Below are 27,110 nucleotides of genomic sequence, written 5' to 3'. Positions count from 1 at the left end.
CCCGCTCTCCCACCCACTCCGCATTCGACCCCAGGTTTGTAGTCCCCAGCCGAACAACAGACCGCCGTCTCCCGCCCAGCTGCCAGCCCGAACCCGCACCGCAGCGATGGAGCCAGCTCCCCGCGCTCCTCGCAGGCGGGCGGCCAGCCAGCCGCAACTGGGTGGTTGGTGATTGACAGGAGGCTGGAGCAATGAGCCGCAGGGGCGGGACGCTGCGTCACTTCCTGGCTTTTCGGGTAGACGGGGTATATAATTTCGGTGCTCACGCAGCGGCCTCGCTCCCACAGTATGGCCGGCGACATTAGCTAGCGCTCGCTCTACTCTCTCTAACGGGGAAACAGCGGACTACAAGAGACTGAGCTGTATCTGCCTCTATTTCCAACAGACTCACGTTCAACTTTCGCTCACACACACACAAAAAAAAAGCCGGGAAAATTTTATTAACCCTTTTTTTAAAAAAGTTAATATAAAATTATAGCAAAAAAGGAACCTGAACTTTAGTAACACAGCTGGAACAATCCGCAGCGGCGGCGGCAGCGGCGGGAGAAGAGATTTAATTTAGTTGATTTTCTGTGGTTGTTGGTTGTTCGCTAGTCTCACGGTGATGGAAGCTGCACATTTTTTCGAAGGGACCGAGAAGCTGCTGGAGGTTTGGTTCTCCAGGCAGCAACCCGACGCAAACCAAGGATCTGGGGATCTTCGCACCATCCCAAGGTGGGTGCTCGGGGCTCTCGCCCACAGTCGGGTCTGGGGGCTGTCGCCGCCTGGGAGGCACCAGCCCCAGGCTGGGGGGCGGGGGCTGGCTTCCCGCAGCCTTCAGGTGAGGGCAGGTTCGCGGGCGGGGGTCGTTTGGGCGGGCGGGGGTCGTTTGGGTGGCCGTGGAGGGCGGCCCCGGCGCTATCGGGAGAGGCCAGGTCCACGCGCGGCCCGAGCCGGCTTCTCCCGCCACCGTTGCAGGGCCGGGCGCTGCCCGGGGGGAGGGGAGAAGGCCGGCGCCGCCGCGTGCTCAGGTAACGTCCCCCGCGCGGCGTGCGGTGCAGCGGGCGGCGACGCTCGGGGTGGTTTGGCGGCCCTCGCCTCCCAAACTTACCTCCTCCTCCACGGGAGTTGGCGGTTCGGGGCCCTGGGTGAGGTGCCCGGGGGTGGGGGCCGCGCGGGCTCCCTCCCAGCAGGTGTGGCTCGGCGGGCTTAGTCAGGCGCTAATTCGGGCGTGTCTGCCTCGGGAATGGAGGAGGGAGGGAGCGGGACAGGAGTCCGACTCGTTCTCTCCGCGTGCTGCGGGAGGAGGGGGCCCACCCGGGGCCGGGCCGAGGGGCTGACGAGCAGGCCTCCCGCCCGCGGTCGGCGCTGGCAGCATGTGGCGCCCGGGCGGCGGGGATTGGGCGGGAGCAGCTGTGTCGCAGTGGCTGGGCCCCACCGCCGCCCTAACGTGCTCTGCACCAAAGCCTTTTCGGGGCGGCCCAGGGAGCCCACCGAGGCTCGCTCCCGACTCTCTTGACCTTGGGTTGTGTAACCTGTTACCGAGTCGGCGGGGTCCGGGCGAGGTGCGGGGTAGAGTGACGCTTGCCTATATTCACGGGCTAGAGGCCCGTCCGAGCTCGGACATAATACCTTTAATGCCTAATCCAGCAAAGGAATCTGGGGCCCCAGCCTCCCACCCCGGGCAGTCACGCGAGAGAGCTGGGCGATCGCGCAGAAAAGGAGAGGTCTTGTAGTGGCCTTGATCCAATCGCAGACGAGGGCGCAGGCGACCCCTGGGGTGGCTGGGCCGGCTACCCCCGGCTGGGCTCGCTAAGCACCCCTTGGCTTTCTAGGCTTCTCCGCGCACAAGTGCAGCTAGCTAGAGTGGCCGTGCGGCGGCGGCGGCGGAGCCGGCGCGGCCGCTTCATTGAGAGGCGACGACCAATGAGCTCGTTGGCCCGACCGGGAGCCTGGCCCCGGGGTGTGGGCCAATGGGCGTTTCAGGAATGTTGGCTGCGCTCGCCGCCTTCTCTGACAAAAAGCAACTGGAGAAGGGAATCCAGGCGGACACGTGCTGCCGGGACTTTAAGGCGATCTATGTTGAAGGAATCTCCTGTAGAAGAGCATCGCGTTAGCTAAAGTGTGACCGGTTTCATTTTTCAAGCTTTGTGCGACACTTAAAAATGTCTTAATATATCCCTTTACTCTAAGCACTTTATGTTTATAGGAAGCAGTTACTTACAAAATATGGGGAAGCTTAGTATTTCCTCCATTTCACAGATGGGGAAGCTCCCTGGTGTTGTTAATGCGCCTTTGGTAAAACGATTGTGATGGGATTATCTAGAAAATGTTGTCAGGAAGAACTAATGAGTAAGAACAGTCTTATAAAATGAATAACAAAATTTTCTGCTCTGGCTCTTTAAATGGGTTGAAGCTTTATTTGTAAGCACGCGTTCTTAATAAAGGGAAGGGAGTGTTTCCTCCCCGAGTTCTTGGGCAAAAATGCCAGAATTTAAGCTTGGGCCTTTTTGGTTAAGGGTTCCCTGAATCAAGGAGGAGAAAGGCTTATAAATGGCCAACTTGCTTTCTTTAAATGTTTGAGAACCGCTTTTGTACTTTAATCAGCTGAAATTGTTTTACTGCTTCAGTGTGGATCTTAAAATGATGGCAAAAGTTATACCTTCAAGGACAGGATGTTCAGTTTTGTTGAATTCGTGATTTAGTGCCATACGTTTTGTAGACACTTAAAATTTGTTACGTTACTGTTGTGAGAGTTTAGCACATTTCAGCTGTTGAAACATCTATTGGATTTAACAGAGATGTCCGTTGGTAACCTTCGAGGAACATTTTTCAGTGACCTCTCAGGCAGAGATCAACTGGTTAGGTTATTTATTCAGAAGTTTAAAAAAAAGTACCTGAAAAACAATACATGCTTGATACATCACCTAAAACCAATGGCCTGGCCAGAGAAAATCACTGGCTTCTGGTCTCCGAGGAGGTGGGGTGCAGGCCTCAGAGACCACAGAGGAGTTATCAGTCATCCAGAAGAGTAATGCATAATGAGATGGTTCGTGGATGACCTATGGCATGTCTAGATTTGAATTCAAATATCATCTAATAGCTAGCTGTTCGATATTTCCATGTCTCTAAAATGGAGAAAATAATGGTACCTACCTCATAGGGTAATTGTGAGGATTAAGTGGGTTAATACATATATAGTACTTAAAAACTGACTGACAAATTGTAACCATAAGTGTTAACATCTTTATATTTGATTCTTTGCCCTTAAGGACAGAATCTTTTTTTCTTTTCCTTTCTTTAAGCAAACCAGGCTGGAGGAGAAAGTATATCAGATACTTAACATTAAAGGGTGCTCTACCAAGTTCATGTATTTTTATTCAAGTAGAGGAGATATGGTGAGTTTTGGATTGCTTAATGCAGTTAAACCTTAATTCTTCCACAGAATAATCAGTCTTTAGTAGCTTTGTTCTTTTTTTAATGATATAAAAGTTTGGAAGCCAGAAAATCCTTCCTTGTCCTTAACCTCACATCTCCAACCTCAGTAATACTGCCAAAATGCAAATAGACAAAAGTCATAGTCGAAAGACATTAACTAACAGACTGGAATAAAGTTAACAACTTAACTACACTGTTTATAAAACATAAAACTTAAGGTTATGGAAAGGGTTAAGAGGTCCTAAGAGGGCATCACTATCGATTAAAAGATAACAAGGATATTATGGGGAAATTCCTAGAAAAATACTTTTCCACACTGATGCAAGAAGAAACAGAAAATCTTAATAGTCCTATTACCATTGCATGAATTGAATTAATCAGTAATCATCCCATGAATATAAATCTAGGCCCAGATGGTTATACTGGAGTGTTCTAACATTCAAGGAAGAAATAATTCCAATCTTCATACATTCTAATAGTTAACAGAAAGGGAATACACATCACAGTTCCTTTTGTGGTTTGTATAATTTTGATATCAGACCCCTGACAAGCTGTGAAGGAATCAGAATTTTCATGCACTGCAGATGGGAATGGAAAACAGTATATCCACTTTGGAAAATGGTTTGGCAGTTTCTTAATAAGTTAATACATCTGTCATATGATCCAACCAGTCTAGTCCACTCATGTATCTGTCCAAGTGAACCGGAAATGTGTCCATACAAAGACTTTTACATGAATGTATTCATAACAGCTTTATTTTCCAATAGCCCCCAAACTGGAAACAGGTCTCTATTAACAAGCAAATAGATAAACAAATTATGATTATTCATACGATAGAATACTACTCAGTAATAAAAAAAAGAGATGAACTGTTATTGATACATGCAACAAATAATTGTGCTGGAGAAAAAATAATAAGCCTCACAAGAAGTACTATACTGTAAGATTTCATGTCTATAAAACCAGAAAATTCTAAGAATCTGACAGGCAGATCAGTGGTTGCCTGAGGATGGAGTTAAGGGGGAAGGGTGGATTACGGAGAGGCCTGAGGGACCTTTTAGGGGTGATGCATGTGGTCAGTGTTTTGTGATAGTTTCCCAGGTATACATGTATGTCAAGAATCTTGTAGATTTAATGTAAATGAAAAGATTCAAATGAATTTGAAGTTTAGAGTACTATATGTCCCCAAATTCTTTGTACAGTAACAACGATGAATATGAATTTGGAGAATTTGAAAAGCTGCTGAAATAGTTTTATAGAAAAGATTCTGCTATCATCAGGTATAAGGATCCAAAAAAATACTTAGTTGGAAGCAGTGTGGGGTTTGAAGAATTTGTGACATGAAAATTATTCCACAGACATCAACCAAGAGAAAAAAAACCGTAGGGCCATTTTGAAGGAAATATTCCAGCAGAGCTGGAGAAAGTGGTAATCTGCCAAAATAAAACAATATGATTTGAAAAATCTGACTAATAGTAAAACAGCATATCTTCTGAATACAGATATTTTGGGTTTTTTGAGCTTTTTGTTGAAGCATAACACAAAAGTTAAGAGAATCATGGGCTTCTCTGGTGGTCCAGTGGGTAAGAGTCCATGCTCCCAATGCAGAGGGCCCAAGTTCAGTCCCTGGTTGGGGAACTGCAGCGAAAAGACCCCGCATGAAGATGCCAAGTGCCGCAACTGAGACCCGGCACAGCCTAAATAAATAAATACTCATAAGTACATCTCTGATTTTCACAAATTGATCACATTCATGTAACCAGCGCTCAAATCTGAAGAATGTAACTAGCCAGAAATCCCCTGTACCTCCTTCCAATTATAACTATTCCCCTCTCCACCTAAGGGAACCACTGTCCTGATTTCTAACACACCATAGATTAGTTTTCCCCATTTTATATATAACATGGAGTCATTTAGTATGCATTATGCCTCCTTTGGTCAGCATTATGTTTGAGGTTTTTTAGTTCATTCTCAATGTTGTATTTTGTGTCCATATGCCACAGTTTATCAAATCTATTGTTAACATGGGTATTTGAGTGATTTCCAGTTTGCTAATACAAATATATGGCTATGAACACTAGTGTGTCTTTTAGTAAGCAATATGTATGCTTTCCTGTTAAATATACACATACCTAGGAATGGAATTGCTAAGTCATAGGGTGTGCATATAGTCAGCATAAGGGTGCTGGTTGCTCCATATCTTCATCCAACACTTGTATTGTTTTTTTAATTTTAGTTATTATTGTGGGTATATAGTGGTCTACGTATTTCCCTTCAGACTAATGGAGTTGAGCATCCTTTCATATCTTTATTCACCATTTGGCTATCTTTTTTGAAATGCTTGTTCAAGTCAGCCTGTTTTTCTTTTGGGATGATTTTTCAGTTTGCAGGAGTCTTTATATATTATGGATGAATTATACGTCCAGTATGTGTATTACAGATATTTTATACACTCTGGTTTCCTTTTTCGTTTTATTAATGATAGCTTTAGAAACAAAAGTTCATAATTTTAATGTAGTCCCATTTATCAGTGTTTTCACCTTTAATGGTTAGTGGTTTTGTATCCTATTTAAGATATCTTTGCTCATCCTGAGGTAACGAAGATGTTATTTTTTCCCTCTAAACTTTGTTTTACTTTTCATATTTAGATCTGCAATCCATCTGGAATTGATTTTTTAATATGGTATGAGGGAATAGAAAGCACATGAAGCAAAGTTGGCCCATCTTTCCAAGCTTTAACTCCAAGTCAAGCTGGAACCCACTCTTTCTTTTTTTGTGGGGGGGTGGGTGGCAGCACTGCGCAGCTTGTGGGTTCTTAGTTCCCCAACCAGGGATGGAACCCAGTGCCATTGGCAGTGAGAGAGTGTAGTCCTAACCACTGGACTGCCGGGGAGTTAATTCCCTGGAACCCACTTTCTGTTAAACATTTCCCACTCTCCTGTAGGCCATTTAGTAGAATTGCAGCATTTACCTTCAGTGTAATCTGAACAAATGACATAATACTGAGAATCTTTTTTTTTTTATTAATTTCTCAAGGGAGTCAAAAGGGGCACATTATATAGATTTTGTTTTATTTTTTTAAGAAAGAAAATCTTTTCTGGTATGGCTTGGGTTAAATAATACTGGTTAACAATATGTTGGAGAAAAGCAGTAGTCCAGACATCCAAATGAATAAGGAACAGATGATGTGTTCTAAAACTGACTTATTTCACACAGTAATTAAAGTTGAAATATAAAAAGAGGGAGTAGTATATTAGGTTTAACCTGCAGTTTTCTCTACTGAATTTTTCAGATTTCAAATGATGTTGAATAGAAATAGACCATTTACGTCTATTTCCATAATGTCTTAGAATTGCTGGACTAAAATCCTGGACCAAACAAAAGCCTTTTTATAAGAAATGGCAGCTATGGGGAGGAAGTATGTTAGAAGATAAGAAATTTTGGTGAGGAAAGATAGTTTAATCTGATCTTTCAGGACTCTAAAATTGGCTTTCCTTTTTGCTTTAGAATTCATCTCAGACCTGAGCTATATATATTCTTAGTAATGAGGTAGGTTCACATGGGAAATTGTAGTGGATGGAGGTGAAGAGAATATTTTACTAATTGTGGGAAAGTTAGAGGTGTTAGACGTGTTACTAATTGTGGGAAGGTTAGATGAAAACTACCATCTATAATTTTAATATTGGAAAAGACATTTAGGACTAGTGGCATGTTCTGCTCTTCTTTCTTTCCTTCACTCAAATTTGTAAGCTAAAATAAAATCTTCAGTAAAGGACTGGGGGCAGTTGCAAAAATAGTAAATTACACCTCAGCGTTAACTTTCCCAGAACTCATGCCTTACTTGACTAAATGCACCATATTGCAATATCAATAATTCACATTTAAGGAATTTACAACCCATTGCCAAGAAACCTTTTAGCCTAAATGTTTAGGAGTGAAAAGCTTCTTATTGAGTTAAGCTTCTCGTTACACTCCTCACAGCAGTTTCAGAAAAGTTTGAACTGTTCTCTTTAAACCACCTTTCTGGGCTTCCCTGGTGGCGCAGTGGTTGAGAGTCCGCCTGCCGATGCAGGGGACACGGGTTCGTGCCCGGGTCCGGGAGGATCCCACGTGCCGCAGAGTGGCTGGGCCCGTGAGCCATGGTCGCTGAGCCTGCACGTCTGGAGCCTGTGCTCCGCAACGGGAGAGGCCACAGCAGTGAGAGGCCCGCGTACCGCAAAAAAAAAAAAAAAGTTAAACCACCTTTCTTTGAGAGGTACACATTGAAAGTAATAATCAAATGAAAGTAGCAGTAATTATACTCATTTAATTTTTAGGTAAAGCTTGAGATGGAGAATTTAGTACTCTGATTATAATTAACAGTGCATTCTGGGTTGATTTCTTTGAACAAAAGATAAAAGCTTATTTCTCTGGATAATCTGAATTAAATTCTGGTCAGTCTAGACGTTGCTAAAGAATAATCTCATGTTCTAGGATAGGTTTGACTCAGACTGCTATTACTAGTACTACTACTTTGGGTATGGTGTTGAGGCCTGAATGTAATGTGATAAGGAGAGTCTCTGAAACAGATAGGTCAAGCTAATAGCTAAGGTCACAGTTCAGGGAAGCTTCAAATAGTTCAGTTGGGTGGCTTTTTGGGTAAATTACTTGATAGTCCTGAAACCAGTGATTTTTGCTTAAAGGAAGAAAACCATTAGAGGAATCTAATCACATGGAGCCCTTTTATGTAAATGTAGGTTTCGAGGCACCATCTGCAGAGTATCTGACCTACAGTATCTATGGGTAGAATCTAAGTGATAAGAGTGAAATGAAACTCTGCTCTAAAGGGTTTCTTCCACCTGCTTGCAGCATTTTGTTCCCTCCATCATTTACTTCTTTTAATTGATGTTTTAAAAAGTCTAACAAAGTGTACAGTTAAGCAGTATTCAGTGTGTGTGTTTACATTGTTGTGCAGATCTGTAGAACTTTTCATTTTGCAAAACAAACTACCCATTAAACACTAATTTCCCCTCCCCTCTTTCCCCAGCCCTTAGCAATCACCTTTCTTTATGATTTTGACTACTTTAGATACTTCATATGAATGTATTGATTACCTCATTTAAGTGGAAACCTACAGTATTCATCCTTTTGTGACTGGTGTATTTCACTTAGCATAAAATTCTTAGATTCATCCACGTTGAAGCATGTGATAGGATTTCCTTTAAGACCACATAATCCATTTTATGTATTATACCACATTGTCTTTATCCATTAATCCCTTGATGGACATTTGGGTTGCCTCCTTCTCTTGACAATTGTGAGTAACAGTGAACATGGATCTGCAAATATTTCTTCCAGATCCTGTTTTGTATTATTTGTGTATATACCCAGAAGTAGAATTGCTGGATCATGTGGTAAATTCTATTTTTAAATTTTTGAGGAATGTCCATACTGTTTTCCATAATGGCTGCACCATTTTACATTTTCACCAACAGTGCATAAGTGTTAAAATTTCTCCACATTCTTGCCAACACTTGTTCTTTCATTTTTCCTTTTAAATAGCAGACATCCTAATGGGTGTGAGGTGGTATCAAGAATGTGATTGGCGTTTCTCTTATGAATAGTGGTGTTGTGCATCTTTTTACGTGCTTGTGGGCCATTTGTATATCTTGGAGAATTGTCTACTTAAGTCTTTGCCTACTTTTAAAATGGGTTATTTTTGTTGTTGGAGTTCTTTGTTTATTCTGGATATTAATCTCTTATAAGATATATGATATTTTTCCAATTCTGCTTTTTCACTCTATTGAATGTTTTCCTATGATACATAAAAGTTAAGTTTTATGTAGATCCATATGCCTATTTTTGCTTTTGTTGCCTGTGCTTTTTGTGTAACATCCAAGAAAGCTTTGCCAAATCCAATGTCCTAAAGTTTTTCCCTATGTTTTCTTATAGGTGTTTTGTGTCTTAATTTAGGTGTTTAACATTTATATATATATATATATATAAAATATTTATTTATTTGGCTGCACTGGGTCTTAGTTGCGGCACGGGGGATCTTCATTGCGGTATGTTGGATCTTTAGTTGCAGCAGCATGCGAACTCTTAGTTGTGGCATGTGGGATCTAGTTCCCTGGCCTGGGATCGAACCCCCTGCATTGGGAGCGAGGAGTCTTAGCCACTGGACCACCAGGGAAGTCTGTTAATGTAGGTGTTTAAGTCCATTTTGAATTATATGGTGTAAGGTAAGTATCTAATTTCATTCTTTTGTGTGCAGATCCAGTTTTCTCAACACCATTTGCTCAAGAGACTCTTTGCCCAATTAGTCTTGTACTTTTGTTAAAGGTCATTTGACCTGAGGTGTTTACTTCTTAAATTTTTACATTAAAGAGTGTAGCCAGGGAATTCCCTAGCGGTCCAGTGGTTGGGACTAGAAGCTTTCACTGCGGTTGCCCAGTTCAATCCCTGGTCGGGGAACTAAGATCCCACAAGCCATGTGGTGTGGCCAAAAAAAAAAAAGTACTCAGTTAGCCATTACAAGTGTTATTGAATCAGATGACATAGAAGTCTCTTGTCATTTTAATTGCCTCTCTTACTGTGTTAACACCCCAGTTTGTTCTATTTTTATTAGACCACAGACTCTTTAAGAAAACTTATAAAATATGGCATGCCATTAATGTTTTACTTTTCTGGCATAGGGACTAAGATCATTCAATCCATGTACTGTCATTTGTAAAGAGCATACTATTTGGGATATTTATCATGATCTGAGTGTGGCTAGGATCCAAAAAAAGCTTTATTTACAAAAGGAGGCTTATTTTCCCCTCAGAAATGTGATATTAATAATTTGCTGAAATTCTCAGCTGTTTGGTTTTCTCCTTCTTTGTGTTCATGTATGGCATTGTATTAACTTCTTCAATTCTGTATCTCTGTTGCATCTTTCCTGCCCTTTGATTTATTATTTTTTTGAGCCAACAGTGCTCCTAAGATTGTGTTTTTATAATCACTTGGTTGATAGACTGTTCAACTGTGTTTGGCTTAGGGTGTTTTAAAGCAATTCCTTTCATACTGTGACTTTGAAAAATCCTATTTGAAGGTTTCTATTAGGTGAGGAAGAGTTTGGTTGTAGAATTAACAGTGATGAATGAGTGCAAGAGCATTCTTGTTCCATCAAGATGGAATAAGCACACTCTATTCTCACTAAATGCAACTAAAAATCCTGGACAGAATGCATGGAGCAGCTATCTGAGAACTCTGAAAAGTAAATGTTAGGTGAATTGGAGAAGGAAGCCAAAACTCAAAATATCACTGAAATAGTCGGGAGTTTGTTTCTTTTTTTCTCTGGTATCTCCTGGGGTGGTCTCAAAAGCTGCCAGAAACCTGGAACTGCACACAAACTGAGCTCTGAGAGAGGTCTTTTTCTGGAATGCAAAGAAGGAAGGGAAGGGGGGCCCCTTTGGGTTAGAGAGAGTGGGGAAAATCCCTTTTTTATTTTCGTATTGCTTTGCTTTTTTTCTGTTCTCTCCTGCCACAGCTCAGGCAGTCCTGTAGCAGACTGCTGCAGAGTGGGGAAACTAAATTGGCTTTCTAGCCAGAGGACCAAGAAGCAGGCCATCTTCACTACCACCCCAGTCCGCCCCCCAAACCCCCCCCCCCCGCCTTGAGCCAGAAGTTGTTGTGGAGATTATGGAGAGAAAGAGGTGAAGAAGGTGATCCCTTAATGATTTATATGAACACTCCTTAGCTGATCATATGTGGATCTGACCCTAAACAGTGTATCAAAGGCTTTGAAAACTGACAGATTGGCCACTGGGTGGCACATATGCAGGGCAGCTCAGAATTCCATAGCAATGGCTTTCATAACTCTGAAATCGTAACATAACCCATAGAAGTTGGATAAGAACAAGACTGAACTTAACCATTTCAACTGTCTGCTAGCACAATTTTTTTTTTTTTTTTTGGCTGCGTTGGGTCCTCTATGTGGTGCACGGGCTTCTCATTGGTGGCTTCTCTTGTTACAGAGCATGGACTAGGCGCACGGGCTTAAGTGGTTGTGGCTCGCGGGCTCTAGAGCGCAGGCTCAGTAGTTGTGGTTCATAGGCTTAGTTGCTCCATGGCATGTGGGATCTTCCCAGACCAGGGATCAAACCTATGTCCCCTGCATTGGCAGGCGGATTCTTAACCACTGCATCACCAGGGAAGTCCCCTAACACAGTTCTTTAAAATCAGCATGCTCCATAGGATTTAAAGGAGATGTAAAATCGTATAGTGTGATGTCCAGGATGCGATCATAAATTACTCGACATACAAATAAATGACCAGGAAATTCTTTCAAAGGAAAACAATCAATAGACTCCAGCCTCTAGGTGATGCAGATCAAAATTTAAAAGCATCTATCATAACCATTCTATAAGAAGTAAGGAGAACACTTAGAAGTCTTAGCAGAGAAATAGAAGATGGAACTAAAAAATAACTACTGGAATAAAAAGTTTACTGAATGGGCTTTATTTAGTAGGATGGAGATGACAGAGAGTGAGTGAACTTGAAAACACATCAGTAGGAATTGCCCAGTGTGAACAACAGAGAAAATATTGAGACTGAAAATGAACAGATCCTGGTGGGACAAACCAAAAGTTTTAACATTTTGTGTCAGATTCACAGAAAGAGGAGTGTGATGCAGAGAAAATAGTCCATGTCTAGGTTCATTATAATGAATGGGTTCTATAACAGCTAAGATATTAGACAGTGAAATGACTAAGCTTCATTTATGCAGCTTAAGATAGCATTTCAAGTGGAAGATATATGTGTAGCTCATTAACAGAATAATTCTGTTAAATGAATCTTTTATTTTTTCTTTTTAAGAACTCACCCTCTAAATACCTGAATTATTATGGTGACAAATTTAAAAAACTGAATGGGATCATGTAGCAGTTTAGATTTTTTAAATTTAAGGCTCTTTGATTTTTTAGTAAGTTTGTAAGATCTAATCAAAATTATTGCCAGATGCAACAAATATTTTAGGACCTGCTGTGAACTGGGCTAGGCACTGAGGATGGAAACAGTAAATTACACATTCAATCCCTAACTACGTGGAATGATTCTGGTGGGATTAACATGAATACCAAAATAGCCACACAACTAAAGCACTTAGGTAAGCCTTCTGAGTTTTAAAACATTTTAATGGCAGACTTGATCTGGTGGGGGTAGTGGGGTGGCTTGAGCTGGAGGAAGGGAGGTGGGGACAGAGGTTCTAGGTAGAGTGAAATCCATTCAGCAGTATCCAGAACAGTCAAAGTTTGCACCTGTTGTCTCAGCATAATTATAAGGATCTAGTTCACTCTCAGGTGGCTTGATTTGGGTGAATTAGTTATCTATATGTCTGTCAATGTACACTTTATTTGCTTTAATTATTCTTCTCATTGTCTTTTGTGTGTGGGTGGCTACGTTGGGTCTTTGTTGCTGCCCGCGGGCTTTCTCTAATTGCAACGAGCTGCGGGGCTACTCTTCATTGCAGTGTGCGGGCTTCTCATTGCGGTGGCTTCTCTTGTTGCAGAGCACAGGCTCTAGGCACGAGGGCTTCAGTAGTTGTGGCGCACAGGCTTAGTTACTCTGCGGCATGTGGGATCTTACCAGACCAGGGCTCAAACCCGTGTCCCCTGCGTTGGCAGGCAGATTCTTAACCACTGCGCCACCAGGGAAGTCCCTCGTTGTGTCTTTATCATATAATGTGTCAGATGAGAAGGGGGGATCCCAGGAGATCTGAAGATTAGATAATAGTTTACTCTTTGGAGAGAGTAAAACAGGATCTTTCTGAAGTAAGGGAAGCAGGTACAGTTGAGGGGTAGAGTCACTACACGGAAAACAGAATAAAAAGTTTATACTGAGTGTGAGATCCGTAGCCCTTTATCAGCTCTTTTACCTACCAGAAATCTTAATATGCTCCAGGCAAGACAACCGAATATTTGGGTAATCTGACCTACCCAGGAAAGAACAACAGCAAAAAAACACGGAGTTCCCAAGTGAAACAGCCTAGATAGAGAGAGGTCCACTAAACAAGCATAGAACTTCTGACTAGCTAAGTCTTAGCACCCTATTCTTGGCCAAGAACCACTTAAAAGAAACGTTGAAAGAGGAGACATTTGGGGGAACATCTGAGGATAAATTTGGATAAGTGTGTAGAAAACAGAAGCAAATGAAAAAGCAAGACAGCTTTGAAAAGCAAATGAAAAGCAAGTCCAGGAAAAAAACCTATACAAGCGAGGAAAAGTTCTTGTTATACTATATCTAGCTCAGCCACAGAACACGTTTAAAAGTCTTAACATCCTATAGTTAACACTGCTGTATGATATGTGAGGAAAATGTTAAGAGAATAAACCCTGAGTTCTCATCACACCGAAAAAAATTTTTTTCTTTTAATGCCTTTTTTTAAATTGTATTTATGTGAGGTGATGAAAGCTAACTAAACTTATTGCAGTAGTCATTTTGCAGTATACATAAGTGAAATCACTATGATGATGGGCACCTGAAACGTACACAATGCTGTATGTCAACTATATCTGAATAAAACTGGGGGAGGGTAGTTAACTTTAATCACCGCTTTTCAGTTCTATTCACTATTTATGTTATGTCCCGTGGATAGAAGAGAATATTTGCAGGAGTGCTTAATTCTAGTGGGAAGTCAGTATGTAATGACATTAGCCAGTAGCATTATTGGAAGATCTGAATTAGATCTCTAAAAAGATCCCTGTGCTCCAGAATTTTACTTAAATGCTTCTAATGTTTATAGTGGGTATTTTTATTATTTACCTTCATATTCAGTATTTGAATTCTAGTAGGTAAATTTTGTATGCATTATGTAATTTATTATCAGTCATGTGAGGTAGGTTTTATTAAACCAAGCCCAGGGGTAATTGTAAGAAATGTCACAAAGCAGAAAAGCAATAGCTTCAATAAGAGCCTCATGTTTTCCTTTAGTTCTGGTTATTTCTTTTTGCATGAAGGCATATTCTTTGTGGAATTGAAATACTGTGGGTTCTGGAATGTTGTTTGCACATTTAGTGACCTTTGAATCTTAGAAATATGAAACTGAAAGCTACTACTTCAGTACCTAAGACAATCTATAAATTTGTGTTAACTCAGAACTGGGTCTTAATTGCAACTGTTTTTCCTTCCCTAAACAAATTGAACCATTTTTAAAATTTGAAACAAACTGCAAAAACATGGCCAAGTCTAATACGTATTTTCTTCTTTATATAAACAATCAGTAGCACCTCTTAAAAAGAGTAATTGTTAGCTCTTTTTAAAAGTTGCTTTGTAAAAAAAAAAAAGTTGCTTGATAAAGTTATGGGCAAATAGGCTTTATAATTAATCATTAGCAAGGCTAAATTATTTAAGTTTTCAGATGGGTCTGAGTAATGTTCAATTTAATCTACCAGTGGGAGGAATTACTACTGCCTTGTGGCTGGTCATCCAATAGCCCATTGGGCCAATAACATTCTTCCCCCCCGCCCCGGTACGCGGGCCTCTCACTGCTGTGGCCTCTCCCGTTGCGGAGCACAGGCTCCAGACGCGCAGGCTCAGCGGCCATGGCTCACGGGCCCAGCCGCTCCGCGGCATGTGGGATCTTCCCAGACCGGGGCACGAACCCGTGTGCCCTGCATCGGCAGGTGGACTCTCAACCACTGCGCCACCAGGGAAGCCCCCAATAACATTCTTTTAGAAAAATGATGAAACAGGCACAAAATTCTAGCAGGATTGATTGGTATTATGTTTGCCTTTAATACAAAAGAATAAGCATACCTATTTCTGTGCTGGCTGTGCTGTTGAGGATTTCTCTCACAAGGTCTTAACTGGAAAAGAAAACTTTAATGTGCCATTTTCTTGGGTATACAAGAATGAGTTGCCAAATATTAAGAGGCTTAAAACATATTTCTAGCCTTTAATCTGGTTATTTTAAGCTGTCCTGTGGGAATATTTTATGTTAACTTTCTGTTTATAGTGGGCACACTGAAGAGGAAGCACTACCTTAGGTCTCAATTGGGTAGATTAAGACTAGCCCATGACTTCCTTTTTGCTGTCTACTGCCTTACTGCATTTCAGCTTTGTTGAAATGGGCATTTTGTCATCCCATTAGAGTGTAACAGTATTCCCAAGATCTTATGGGTATGCTTGTACTATTGAATTGTCAGCCAAAGGCATTTTTTGGTTTTTTTTGACAATGCTTCTAGACCTTTAAACAGCACTGGGCATTGTGATTAGCTGCCAATTTGATAGCAGAAAATAGTATCAAAACTGTGAGAGTACCAGCTTACTTTTGCTGTCAAACTTAAATCTCTTTGCCAATCTAATTGGTGAAGGAAATGATGCTTTTAAATTGTAATTCATATAGTAAGGTTAAAAATCAGAATTTGAGGGACTTCCCTGGCAGTCCAGTGGTTAAGAATCTGCACTACCAATGCAGGAGGCGCAGGTTTGATCCCTGGTCGGAGAACTAAGATCCCACATGCTGTGTGGTGCATCCCCCCCCCCAAAAAAATCAGAATTTGATAGGGGAAAAAGTATCTCATTTTAACTTGTATTTCTTTAATCACTTAGTGAAAGGTAATGTTATCCCTTGGTTTATTGGCCTTTGGTATTTCCTCTGTACATGGCCTATTTACATTATTTTGTCCATTTGTCCACACCCCCCCATTTGTCTTTTTCTTAATAAATTGCAAATACGTAGTATAATTTCCTGGGTTTCGGTTTGCTTTTTTGTTTTTTACATGCTATAGCAAAATGTATCCATCTTATTTGGTGGATATGTCTTTTTTTTTTTTTTTTTTTTGTACGCGGGCCTCTCACTGTTGGGGCCCCTCCCGTTGCGGAGCACAGGCTTCAGATGCTCAGGCTCAGCGGCCACGGCTCACGGGCCCAGCTGCTCCGCGGTATGTGGGATCTTCCCGGACCGGGGCACGAACCCGTGTCCCCTGCATCGGCAGGCGGACTCTCAACCACTGTGCCACCAGGGAAGCCTCAATATAAATTATTTTGAAACAAAACTAAATGTTGGTATTCATAAGAGAAGCTGGAACAAGAATGTGACAACAAATATAAAATGTGGTCTTAAATCATTGGAAACCTTTGAGACCTTTGTAATTTTTATGAGTGTACTGTTATGAATTAATCATCCTCTTTTTGGTTAAATAATAGATCCGAGTGGGACATACTTTTGAAGGATGTGCAATGTTCAATCATAAGTGTGACAAAAACTGACAAGCAGGAAGCTTATGTACTCAGGTAAGTCCTGTAAAACAAGTGTTGGCTAACCAATTTCAGTCTGAATCATACTTTACATGGAATAGCAAATCATTTTTCTGGATCTTAGTTCTATAATTGTTTTCATCTTATTTTTTAAAATATGATGTAAAATAAAATGTTTACTTCTGATGTCCCTAGGCAGTAGGTTTTTGAAGTCCTACCTAATAGCTCTTCAAGATGGTTGCCATCTTTACTACCTCCTTGAGGTTAGCAGGAAATGTCTGTGAAGGAGGGGAGGGTAGAATGGCACTGTTCCTTTGCCCACAGTCCCTGATACAGGTCTTCCTTTTTAGTATATGCCTCTCTCTCTCAACTTCAGGCAAAGTGAAAATTAGCTTCATCATACAAATAGGATTGCTGTATGTAAGAGAAGAAAGCCATGCAACCTTTTTATAGGTATAAAGATACGATATTGAATTCTTATAATAATATTGTAACGGGCCTTGGGGCTATTGTATTGAACATGGTGCCTGCTTTTTATGAAGCTTGTGCTTGGCATGTACAGATGTTTATCAAATGATTATTATGTGCCAGGCCCTAGGGATATAATGGTGAGTAAAAACAAACATTCCTTTCCTCATAGAGCTTATTATCTAATGAAAAGTAATGAGATGGTTACAGAAATACATGAGAGTGGGCAGTTCAAAATGAGGTAAAGTATGAATTTAGTGTCCTAGGTTAGGTTAGGTTAGGTGAGGAGGAAAGTTGACTACTAAAAGAGAGTTTGTGTAATGAGCTAATATGCTTTATACCTAATTTAAGTTCTGTTTCTGTGGGGTCCTATAACCTTACACTGATTTTTATATAATAGAAGAGGAAGAATACGATAGTACATTATTTGCCTCCTTGAGATCTTAACATTTAAAATTATTAGCCAAAAATTTACACTGTAAATGACAGTGCAATAATAGATTAAGCATCTCAGTAGTACATAAACATTGTTATAATATTGTGACTTTTTTTTAAACTGCAGTGAGAGTAGCATGTTTGTCTCCAAGAGACGTTTCATTTTGAAGACATGTGGTACCACCCTCTTGCTGAAAGCACTGGTTCCCCTGTTGAAACTTGCTAGGGATTACAGTGGGTTTGACTCAATTCAAGTAAGTAATCAAAAATCATTTATCCTTTTGCGGGGTGGGGCGTAAATGTTAGGGTTTGGTGATGTGCCTGGTAAATAAATTTGTATACTTGTTCAGTTTTAATGGGTAAGGACGTTCACAACATGGGGAGAAAGAGTGCCTGTTGCTCATTAATAGCAAAAAATATGGAGGAACCAGAGAATGAGTTGGGATAAAACTCAAATGGGAGAAAAGAAAACCAGACACTTTCAGTAGTTAATTCCTTAATATTATTACTATGAATGGTAGAGAAACTAAGGAAAAGAAAAGCAAGAAAAATCATCCAGTCTTCATAATAAAGAATTGATTATGTTAAAGAGCAATAGTCAGTTAATTCTTGAATGCTATCAGAATTTATACTTAGGGTATAATTGTTCTGATAAGCAAATGTTGAATTTTAATAATTAACTATGGCAAGGATAGCTGTCATTAGGACCTAAAACAGTTTTTGTTAATTATTGACCCTTTTAAGAAAATCTAAATTTAGCAATATGTTCTTAATTTTTGGATCAGTGACTCTTTTGAAACTAAATATACACATGTTCTGCCACAAAATTTTTGCTTACATGCCTGTTATAAAGCTCAGATTAGGGACTCTGGTGGCACAGTGGTTAAGAATCCACCTGCCAATGCAGGGGACACAGGTTCAAGCCCTGGTCCAGGAGGATCCCACATGCCACAAGCAACTAAGCCCGTGTGCCACAACTACTGGGCCTGCACTCTAGAACCTGTGAGCCACAACTAGTGAGCCCACGTGCTGCAACTACTGAAGCCCGAGTGCCTAGAGCCTGTGCTCCGCAATAAGAAAAGCCACCGCAATGAGAAGACCGCGCACCACAATGAAGAGTAGCCCCCACTTGCTGCAACTAGAGAAAGCCCGCACGCAGCCAAAATTAAATTAAAAAAAAAAAAAACGTATTAGAAACTCCTGCTCTAGGGCTCCCCTGGTGGCACAGTGGTTAAGAATCTGCCTGCCAATGCAGGGGACACAGGTTCGACCTCTGGTCCAGGAGGATCCCACATGCCGTGGAACACCTAAGCCCGTGCGCCACAACTACTGAGCCTGCGCTCTAGAGCCCATGCTCTGCAACAAGAGAAGCCACTGCAATGAGAAGCCTGCGCACTGCAATGAAGAGTAGCCCCCGCTTGCCACAACTAGAGAAAGCCCATGCACAGCAACGAAGACCCAACACAGCCAAAAAACTAAATAAAACAAAATAAATTAATTTAAAAAGAAAGAAAGAAAACTCCTGCTCTAGGGAATTCCCTGGCCATCAAGTGGATAGGACTCCGTGCTCACACTGTCAAGGTTCCAGGTTCAATTCCCTGGTTGGGGAACTAAGATCCCACATGCCACGTGATATGGCACAGAAAAAAACAAAGAAAGAAAAAGAAACTTCTGCTCTAGAAATAAATATTGTACCTTGTCTCTACAGTTGTTATGACCCATCATTAGTAGTTGGGCATTTTTTAGTTTCTAGAAATTCAGTGACACTATCTACATGGTTAATGTTCTATTTAGACTCTCTTCACAGCTGAAAAACAAAGTTGCTCTGTATAACACTAACCCATGGGTATTGGTCTGAAACCTTGCTCTTTGACACAGTGGCCTTTGCCTTTGTTTGTCGGCCAGCAAAGTACTTATACATCTATTTAGCATATTAAAGGAAAAACACTATGTTAGGTGTCATTGGGGAAAATATTTGTGGATATAGTTTTGATTTTGATATGTATATGTAGAAAATAGTTGATTGGTTTAGGAAAGGTGATAGAATTCAGTGTATGAAGTTATCTGTCTGTCTTTTTATAGAGCTTCTTTTATTCTCGTAAGAATTTCATGAAGCCTTCTCACCAAGGGTACCCACACCGGAATTTCCAGGAAGAAATAGAGTTTCTGAATGCAATTTTCCCAAGTAAGTTTTAATAGAATTGAATCCTGCTTTCTTAAAGTTAGAAGATATATTCTCTCGAATGTGTGTGTGTGTGCGCGCGCGCCTATGTGTCAAATGCAGCACATTATATAGTTAAGATAAATATATCAGTGTAGCTGATTACAATTTTTGGAGTATGTTGTGTAAGTGTTGTTGAAATGATGGGGGGAAAATCAAGGAATTGATCGCCTGCCAGAGGGAGAGCTCATCTTCATCTAGCCAGTTGCCCTCATTTATATCTAACTTAGTGGTTATGAAGGCTGTAATCCCTTCACCCAGAAAAATGCCCAGTCACCTCATAAACCCAGGCTAAGGCACTGGTCCATGTTAAGAAACTCTGTCGCGCATTCTATATAGGAATTGTCCTAGCTTAAAAATGGTCAACTTAGTGAGAGCATAGTGTCACTTCAAGTAAATTGGCAAGATTTTTTCCATCCATTTGCTAAGCTTTTATTTATAGACCTTCCTTTTTGAGCTTCAAGGACAGGGAAGTAAAGTTTATCTAATCTAACACCCTCATATCCTAAAGGAGGCTGAAAACCTGGATGATTTTAGTAACATGGCACAAAGTTGTCCACAGGGATGATTTAAAAAGAAAATCAGATTTCTATCCTACTGTTCTTACCTCATCTACTAATATGAAATTGTACTAGTTATATAAATAAGAGTGCTGAGTATAATTTAGTTTAAATATCTACCAACTATTAATTTACTGTGTTTAATGAGGCTTTGAAACACTATGGACAGGAGGACGTATTACATAAAATAACTTTTTACTTGAGAGAGTAGATAAATGGGTGACCAAATTCCATTTCCTAATGGAGTTTTAGGGGAGAGTAAACCATAGTTTTCTCAGCACCATTTAGACTGACTCACTAGCTGAAGTGCATCTCTAAATGACAGCCAGTAAAGTTTTTTCTTAAAAGGTGAGGGGGATCCTGCCTACTTGCTATCGAATGGATCTGTTAAATTTATTTTATGTTCTCCTTCAACAGATGGAGCAGCATATTGTATGGGACGCATGAATTCTGATTGTTGGTATGTTGGACCCAATTTGATGGAAGTTTTGTTCTACATAAGATTTACTTTGAACTTGGAGTTGTCATTTTTAGAAACTATTTTGTACTTTTACATAGGTACTTGTATACTTTGGATTTCCCAGAGAGTCGGGTAATCAATCAGCCGGATCAAACCCTGGAAATTCTGATGAGTGAGCTTGACCCAGCAGTTATGGACCAGTTCTACATGAAAGATGGTGTTACTGCAAAGGATGTCACTCGTGTAAGCATTTTCAATAATAATTCTGTATTCTGCTTGGTGACTAAATATTTTAACTCATTCTCCATTTATTTTTCAGATTTGTTTTTAATTCAGTTTTTGGGCTTTTTTCCAGGAGAGTGGAATTCGTGACCTGATACCAGGTTCTGTCATTGATGCCACACTGTTCAATCCTTGTGGGTATTCAATGAATGGAATGAAATCGGATGTAAGTAAGAATATCTTGCTTAATAATTGAAATATTTAAGTGTGCCCTTTCCATTATTAACACAAAACTATTTCTCAAAGGGAACTTATTGGACTATTCACATCACTCCAGAACCAGAATTTTCTTATGTTAGCTTTGAAACAAACTTAAGTCAGACCTCCTATGATGACCTGATCAGGAAAGTTGTGGAAGTCTTCAAGCCAGGAAAATTTGTGACCACCCTGTTTGTAAATCAGGTAAAGTATTTTATTATCGACAATAAAATCTTACAGAAAATAAAGATAGTGAAGCATGTCATAAAATGTATTCTGAGATGGCACATAATCATTCAGCTATTCAGAGGTACTACTAATTGAGGTGTTTGGTAGATGAGAAGCTTTATGTGTTTCATTAGACTTCTGTTGGTCCTTGTTTTTATATCTAACCCAGTTCATGGGCTCCTCTTGTCCTATTTTCCCTGTTGATAGACCTTGGGGTGGGGGGTGCCAGGGGACATAAGGTGCCCCACTTCATCCCACCCCTAAGAAGTCAGCTAAAATATTTCAGTGCCACAGTTTGACTAAAATAATAGTCTTAAATATTTATTGCATGGCTGCTTTGTTCGAAAATACTTCTGCAGGTTGGAAGCACTCATGGTTAATTTAATTTTTTTCCCCAGAGTTCTAAATGTCGCACAGTGCTTTCTTCACCCCAGAAGATTGAAGGTTTTAAACGTCTTGATTGCCAGAGCGCTATGTTCAATGATTACAATTTTGTTTTTACCAGTTTTGCTAAGAAGCAGCAACAACAGCAGAGTTGATTAAGAAAAATGAAGAAGAAACGCAAAAAGAGAACACACATAGAAGAAGGTGGTGGCTGCTTTTTAGATATTGATACCAAGGGCCATGCTTTCCATAACCACCACCTTGTAGTTGCAGAAAGCCCTAGATGTAATGATAGTGTAATCATTTTGAATTGTATGCATTATTATATCAAGGAGTTAGATATCTTGCATGAATGCTCTCTTCTGTGTTTAGGTATCCTATGCCACTCTTGCTGTGAAATTGAAGTGCATGTAGAAAAAACCTTTTACTATATGAAACTTTACAACACTTGTGAAAACAACTCAATTTGGTTTATGCACAGTGTAGTATTTCTCCAGGTATCATCCAAAATTCCCCACAGACAAGGCTTTCGTCCTCATTAGGTGTTGGCCTCAGCCTAGCCATCTGGGACTGTTCTATTAAATTGCTACCAGGATTTTGCATCCAGTTACCTCCACTTTCTAGAACATATTCTCTACTAATGTTATTGAAACGAATTTCTACTTCATACAGATGTTTTTGCAGCACCAATCAAAGTTCTTCTTCCACGAGTCGAGTCCTCTACGAAAATGACTGCAGTTATCCATTTTGTGTATTACTATCTCACTGCTTCCTATACTTGTGTGACTTTGATTCATTCCTCACCATGGTGTCTCCCTCCCAACCACACCCCCTCCATAAAGCAATACACTGTTACACTGTGGGTTTACACTAACCTTATACCCCAGAGGGGGAACGGGGTTGGGGGTGGACCCTGGGCTTAATTTTCTTTTAAGGTCAAGGGAGTTTGGCATTTTTCGTTACCATGAGCTCTTTTGGAATAAGCTGGTGTTGATTAGTGAAGAAGGTGTAGATTGATACTAGGGAATATTGGCAGAACTGTATGCCATACTGTGCCCCCCATTAAATGAGATTAGCTTCTCATGGGTACCATGTCTTTATTAACTTGCTAAGTAGTAGTATAGGAAAATTATCACTAAATTTGTTAGCAAGGAGATTTAAGATAAAGGTTGTGTTGGATTCAACAAGTTGAGTCAGCTCAGATGATTCACCTCAACTTTTACTTTCATAGCCATTTCCACTAATTTCTATTAATGATATGCCATAAACTTTCGTTCAAAGCAGAATCGATGTCTTTGCCATCTTTGTGACTTAAAAAGTTCTGTGACTTTGTGATGCATGTGATAGTGTTCTGACGCTTCCTCTTACTGGTATTTCTTTCTCCATGGAGTAACATCAAGTGATGAATGAGAACTGTTCAGGTTATTCAGACATACTACACAGTGAAGCAGAGTGCTATCCATAAAACATAACATATAAAATTCCAAAATGGTCAATTGGAAATGACTAGAAATACAGGCTTAAAAGAGTTGGCATCTTTTAGCTGTATTTGCTAATACGGACATTTATTTAAGCAGCTGAGAAAAGAGCAAAGTTGACTCAATTTTGTATTTCTTCTTGTCCTCAAACAATTTTTGATTCATTCTGGATTGATGCAGTGATGTTTTTGTTCCTTCCGTACTTATAAATGAAACACTTTTTTTTTTAGTGTTTCTAAACATAAATTCTACTTGGTTTGAAATCAAGTGGTTGGAACACTTTTGACTTTTAAACATGTTGATTCAGAGCTTCATTGAAGAAGCTTTCAATCAATGGATCAGTCCGATTCTGTAATTAGTGCACAGTACCTAATGTTTTGGTGCTATTATGAGGACCAATGCTCAAAGTGGATTTTGTTCTTGAACAGTGTCCCAGTAGATTTGATGAACACTTATTGGCTTGAGGTCTGATCCCTGCCCCAGCCCAATAGATTTAAGATTTCTATTTAATGTTGAGAAACTGCACAAATTTGTATGGAACAAAGCCTAGAAAAATAAAAACTATAGATTGAATAGTAATCTAAATTAATCCTAGTGTGTATGATAGAGGAGGGAAAATTTTGGTGCCATAATTTCTCTCTTCATGGTGTTGGACTTAAATCAGTTGAAATGTATTTCTGTACCACAATTTAAGCTTCAATAAAGGTTTGCTTAATTCATTGTCTAGTGACATTCAGAAAGTTTTCTGTTGATGTACTTTTTTAAATAGTATACATGACCAAATACTAGACATCTAAAGTTTTTATAATTAATTGAGTAAATCAGTATTTAATGATCATTTTTTAAGATGTATGGGAGTTGTCATGAAGATAAGATCTCTAAGCTCCTGGGAGAACAGATTTAAACATTTTTTTGTTAGTGGCTTCATACCTGAAGCTCAAAGGAAATCATCCGGGCTATATACCAAGATATCAAAGAGTAGAAAGGGTGTAAGTAGTAAGAATAAGAATGCTAGAGTTTGGAGCTAGAAAAGTGAAAAGTTTGAAGGTGGAATAATCTAACATTTATTATGAAATAGGCTCTTGATGGTGGGGTGGGGGCAGAGTTTAACTCATGGTTATTTCTATTAACTAGAACAGAGTTATAAGCTTTTGATCATTGTGCCATGCGGGTACATATCTCATCTGAGTTTAAAAAGGTTGATCATAGAAAAGCAGGTTGTTACATATGTGTGCAATACTTACAGCACCAAATTCTTTTACATGAACAGGTAACTGAGTTTGGCAGACACTTGGTGTTAATCAGATTCAGGGACATAATCTGAAAAATATGGTAAATGTGATATCACACTATGAAAGATAAAAGGCTTTTATTGTCCTAGTCAGATAACTCACCATTTCCTGGCTACCCACCCTCAAACTTAACATTCTCATCTACCCTTTTTGTCATAATGGAAGAAGTATTGGTCCTTTGGATTCTATCCACCCATTCCTACTTTCAGAGACTTTATAACTGAGTTCACTGCAAGCATGTCCACTGTTGATCACCATCAGTTTGTTTTACTTTTCTGGTTTCTTCCCACTTATGTTTGCTCCTTAGGGTCTACTTTATTAGTCCTTTACAAGATGATAAGTGTCAATTCTTACCCCAAACTGAACCCTCTTCAGACTACTTCTTGCAATCTAGCATTTTCCTGAGTTGTTGAAACCAGAAACCTAGGATGAAATTGAGGCAGGGTCAGAGAGATCTGTTAATGTGACTAAGTTTGGAAGAAAACCATTGGCAGTGTCAAGAGATGTCCAATATGCTGTTGGATATGTGAGCTAGGAGCCCATAAAAATAGGTTGAGATTTGTAATTAAACATCTTAATTGGATGTATATTTAAAAAAATTGTACCTTGAACCTTCACACCCTAGCTTCGATAGTCCTCAGTTCTGCTTTGGTACATTCATCTGTCCGCTATGCACACCTCTTACTAGGTAAGATTTATTAAAAAATTGAAATACGCAAATCTTAACTACAATTTTGAAAATGGATACTTTTAGCCCACAGCCATATCAGGACAAGGGAAGTTTCCCTTATACCCCTACCTAAGCAACAAAGCCACTACCCCTACTTTAGTTGGTAGTTTAACTACTATCCATATTTTTTCACCATAGACTAGGGTTTCCCTCCCCCCCCAGCTCTGAAACTAAATTGAATCACTTAATGCTTTCATTAGTATAAAGTTTTGAGAGGTTGAACCATGTATTTCTTTTTATTGCTGAGTAGTATTCCATTGTATGAATGTACCACAATTTGTTTAGCTATTCTCCTGTTAATGAACATTTTGTTTCCAATTTTGGGAAAATATGAATAAAGCTGCTATGAACATTTGCATATAAGCATTGTGGCTTCTGAGTATGTAATAGTATCTTGTATTAATCTACATTTCTCTAATGAACATGCTCTGTGTCAATTAGCCATTTACTATATTCTTTGAATGAAAATAAGTTTTGTATATTTTAAAATTAGGTTGGCTTTTTATTAATGAGATACAGGACTTTTATATATTTTGGATACAATTTTTTGGTCTAGTATTTTGCAGATATCTTCTAGTCTGTCCTCATTTTTCTAAGTGTTTTGATAAGTAGAAGTTCTTAATTTCAAGTCTTAATTTATCAACTTTTTTAATGGATCTTTTCTGTGGATAAATCTGCCTTCCTCCACATTGTGATGGTGTTGTTTTCTTGTAAAAGCTTTATAATTTTTGGCTTTTACATCTATGATCCATCTCAAATTTTTCTAAGTGATACAAGGTAGGGATCGAGGTTCATTTTTATCCATATGATCAGTTAATCCAGCACCATTTGTGCTTTTTCCATTTAATTAATTTGGTGCCTTTTAATAAATTAGGTTGACCATGTAAGTGTAGGTCTACTTATTGCTTTGACTATTTCGTGTACTTTGTATTTCTGTGTAAATATTAAAGTAAGCCTGTTGATTTCTATTTTTTAAAAGCCTGATGGGCATTATGATTAACTAGCATTGAGTTGAATCCATCTGTCATCTTTAATTTTTCTCAGCAATATTTTGTGTAATGTGTGATTTTGATTGTCATAACTATTTTAGGTTTCTTGACGCTAAAAACCTATCAATGGGATTGTTTTTTTTCCAATTGCTAACTTACACAATTAAAAAAAATTTTTTTTCTTGTATCATGAGACCTTGCTTAAGCTCACTGGTTTTAAAAATTTTTTATTTTCTTCTCTATTGCCCTGTTAGGACCTCTAATACATGTTGAGTATAAGTGGTAAGAGCAGGCCTACTAAGATGAGGTTGGGAAGACAACCTAGGGAGCAGAATTCAAGGAGGTAGTGTCAGGGTGATGCAAGTGGGCATCTGGGAGTGAGTGCATCCTTGCATTTTGCTCCCTAGGGGCTTTCCTCGCCTCAGCCTTATCCTGGTCTTCTGTTAAGGCATGCTCATCCCAATTTTAGGAAGAAAAGAGCAGTCCGTCAAGAATGCTATTGGTAGCTAGCGGGAACCTGCTGTATAGCAGAGGGAGCTCAGCTCCGTGTGGCGGCTCTGTGACAACCTTAGATGGGGGGGATGGGGGGAGGTGGGAGGGAGGCCCAAGAGTGAGGGGATATAGGTATACATATAGCTGATTCACTTCATTGTACAGCAGAAACTAACACAACATTGTAAAGCAATTTTACTCCAATTAAATTTTTTAAATGTATTTGTATTAAATAAATATTTATTAAATAAGAAAAAA

The 27,110-nt window shown here is 39.7% G+C and overlaps 1 protein-coding gene across 2 annotated transcripts; it reads left to right on the top strand.

Annotated features, from left to right (window-relative positions):
* Positions 1–290: 290 nt before the first annotated feature.
* AMD1 (adenosylmethionine decarboxylase 1) lies at positions 291–27,110 on the top strand. 2 transcript variants are annotated; one of them, XM_060167526.1, is made up of 9 exons: positions 291–714; positions 16,585–16,671; positions 17,666–17,792; positions 19,642–19,723; positions 20,737–20,779; positions 20,878–21,022; positions 21,135–21,227; positions 21,308–21,463; positions 21,886–27,110. In XM_060167526.1, exons 1-9 carry the CDS (start codon positions 605–607, stop codon positions 22,024–22,026), a joined length of 984 nt encoding a protein of 327 aa, XP_060023509.1. In that variant the 5' UTR covers positions 291–604; the 3' UTR covers positions 22,027–27,110. The 2 variants fall into 2 exon arrangements, with proteins under 2 accessions (XP_060023509.1, XP_060023507.1); XM_060167524.1 differs by having other exon boundaries at positions 19,621–19,723.

The sequence above is a fragment of the Lagenorhynchus albirostris genome, chromosome 12 (assembly GCF_949774975.1).
Source record: "Lagenorhynchus albirostris chromosome 12, mLagAlb1.1, whole genome shotgun sequence".
NCBI lineage: Eukaryota > Metazoa > Chordata > Mammalia > Artiodactyla > Delphinidae > Lagenorhynchus > Lagenorhynchus albirostris.
This window is presented reverse-complemented; position numbering and strand designations above follow the sequence as displayed.

Excerpts from the sequence above, each read along its gene's own strand:
- AMD1 (XM_060167524.1), top strand. The coding sequence starts at position 605 with ATGGAAGCTGCACATTTTTTCGAAGGGACCGAGAAGCTGCTGGAGGTT. Across the intron at positions 715-16,584 it reads GATCTTCGCACCATCCCAAG|ATCCGAGTGGGACATACTTT; the intron begins GTGGGTGCTCGG and ends GTTAAATAATAG. Across the intron at positions 17,793-19,620 it reads GTGGGTTTGACTCAATTCAA|AGCTTCTTTTATTCTCGTAA; the intron begins GTAAGTAATCAA and ends GTCTTTTTATAG.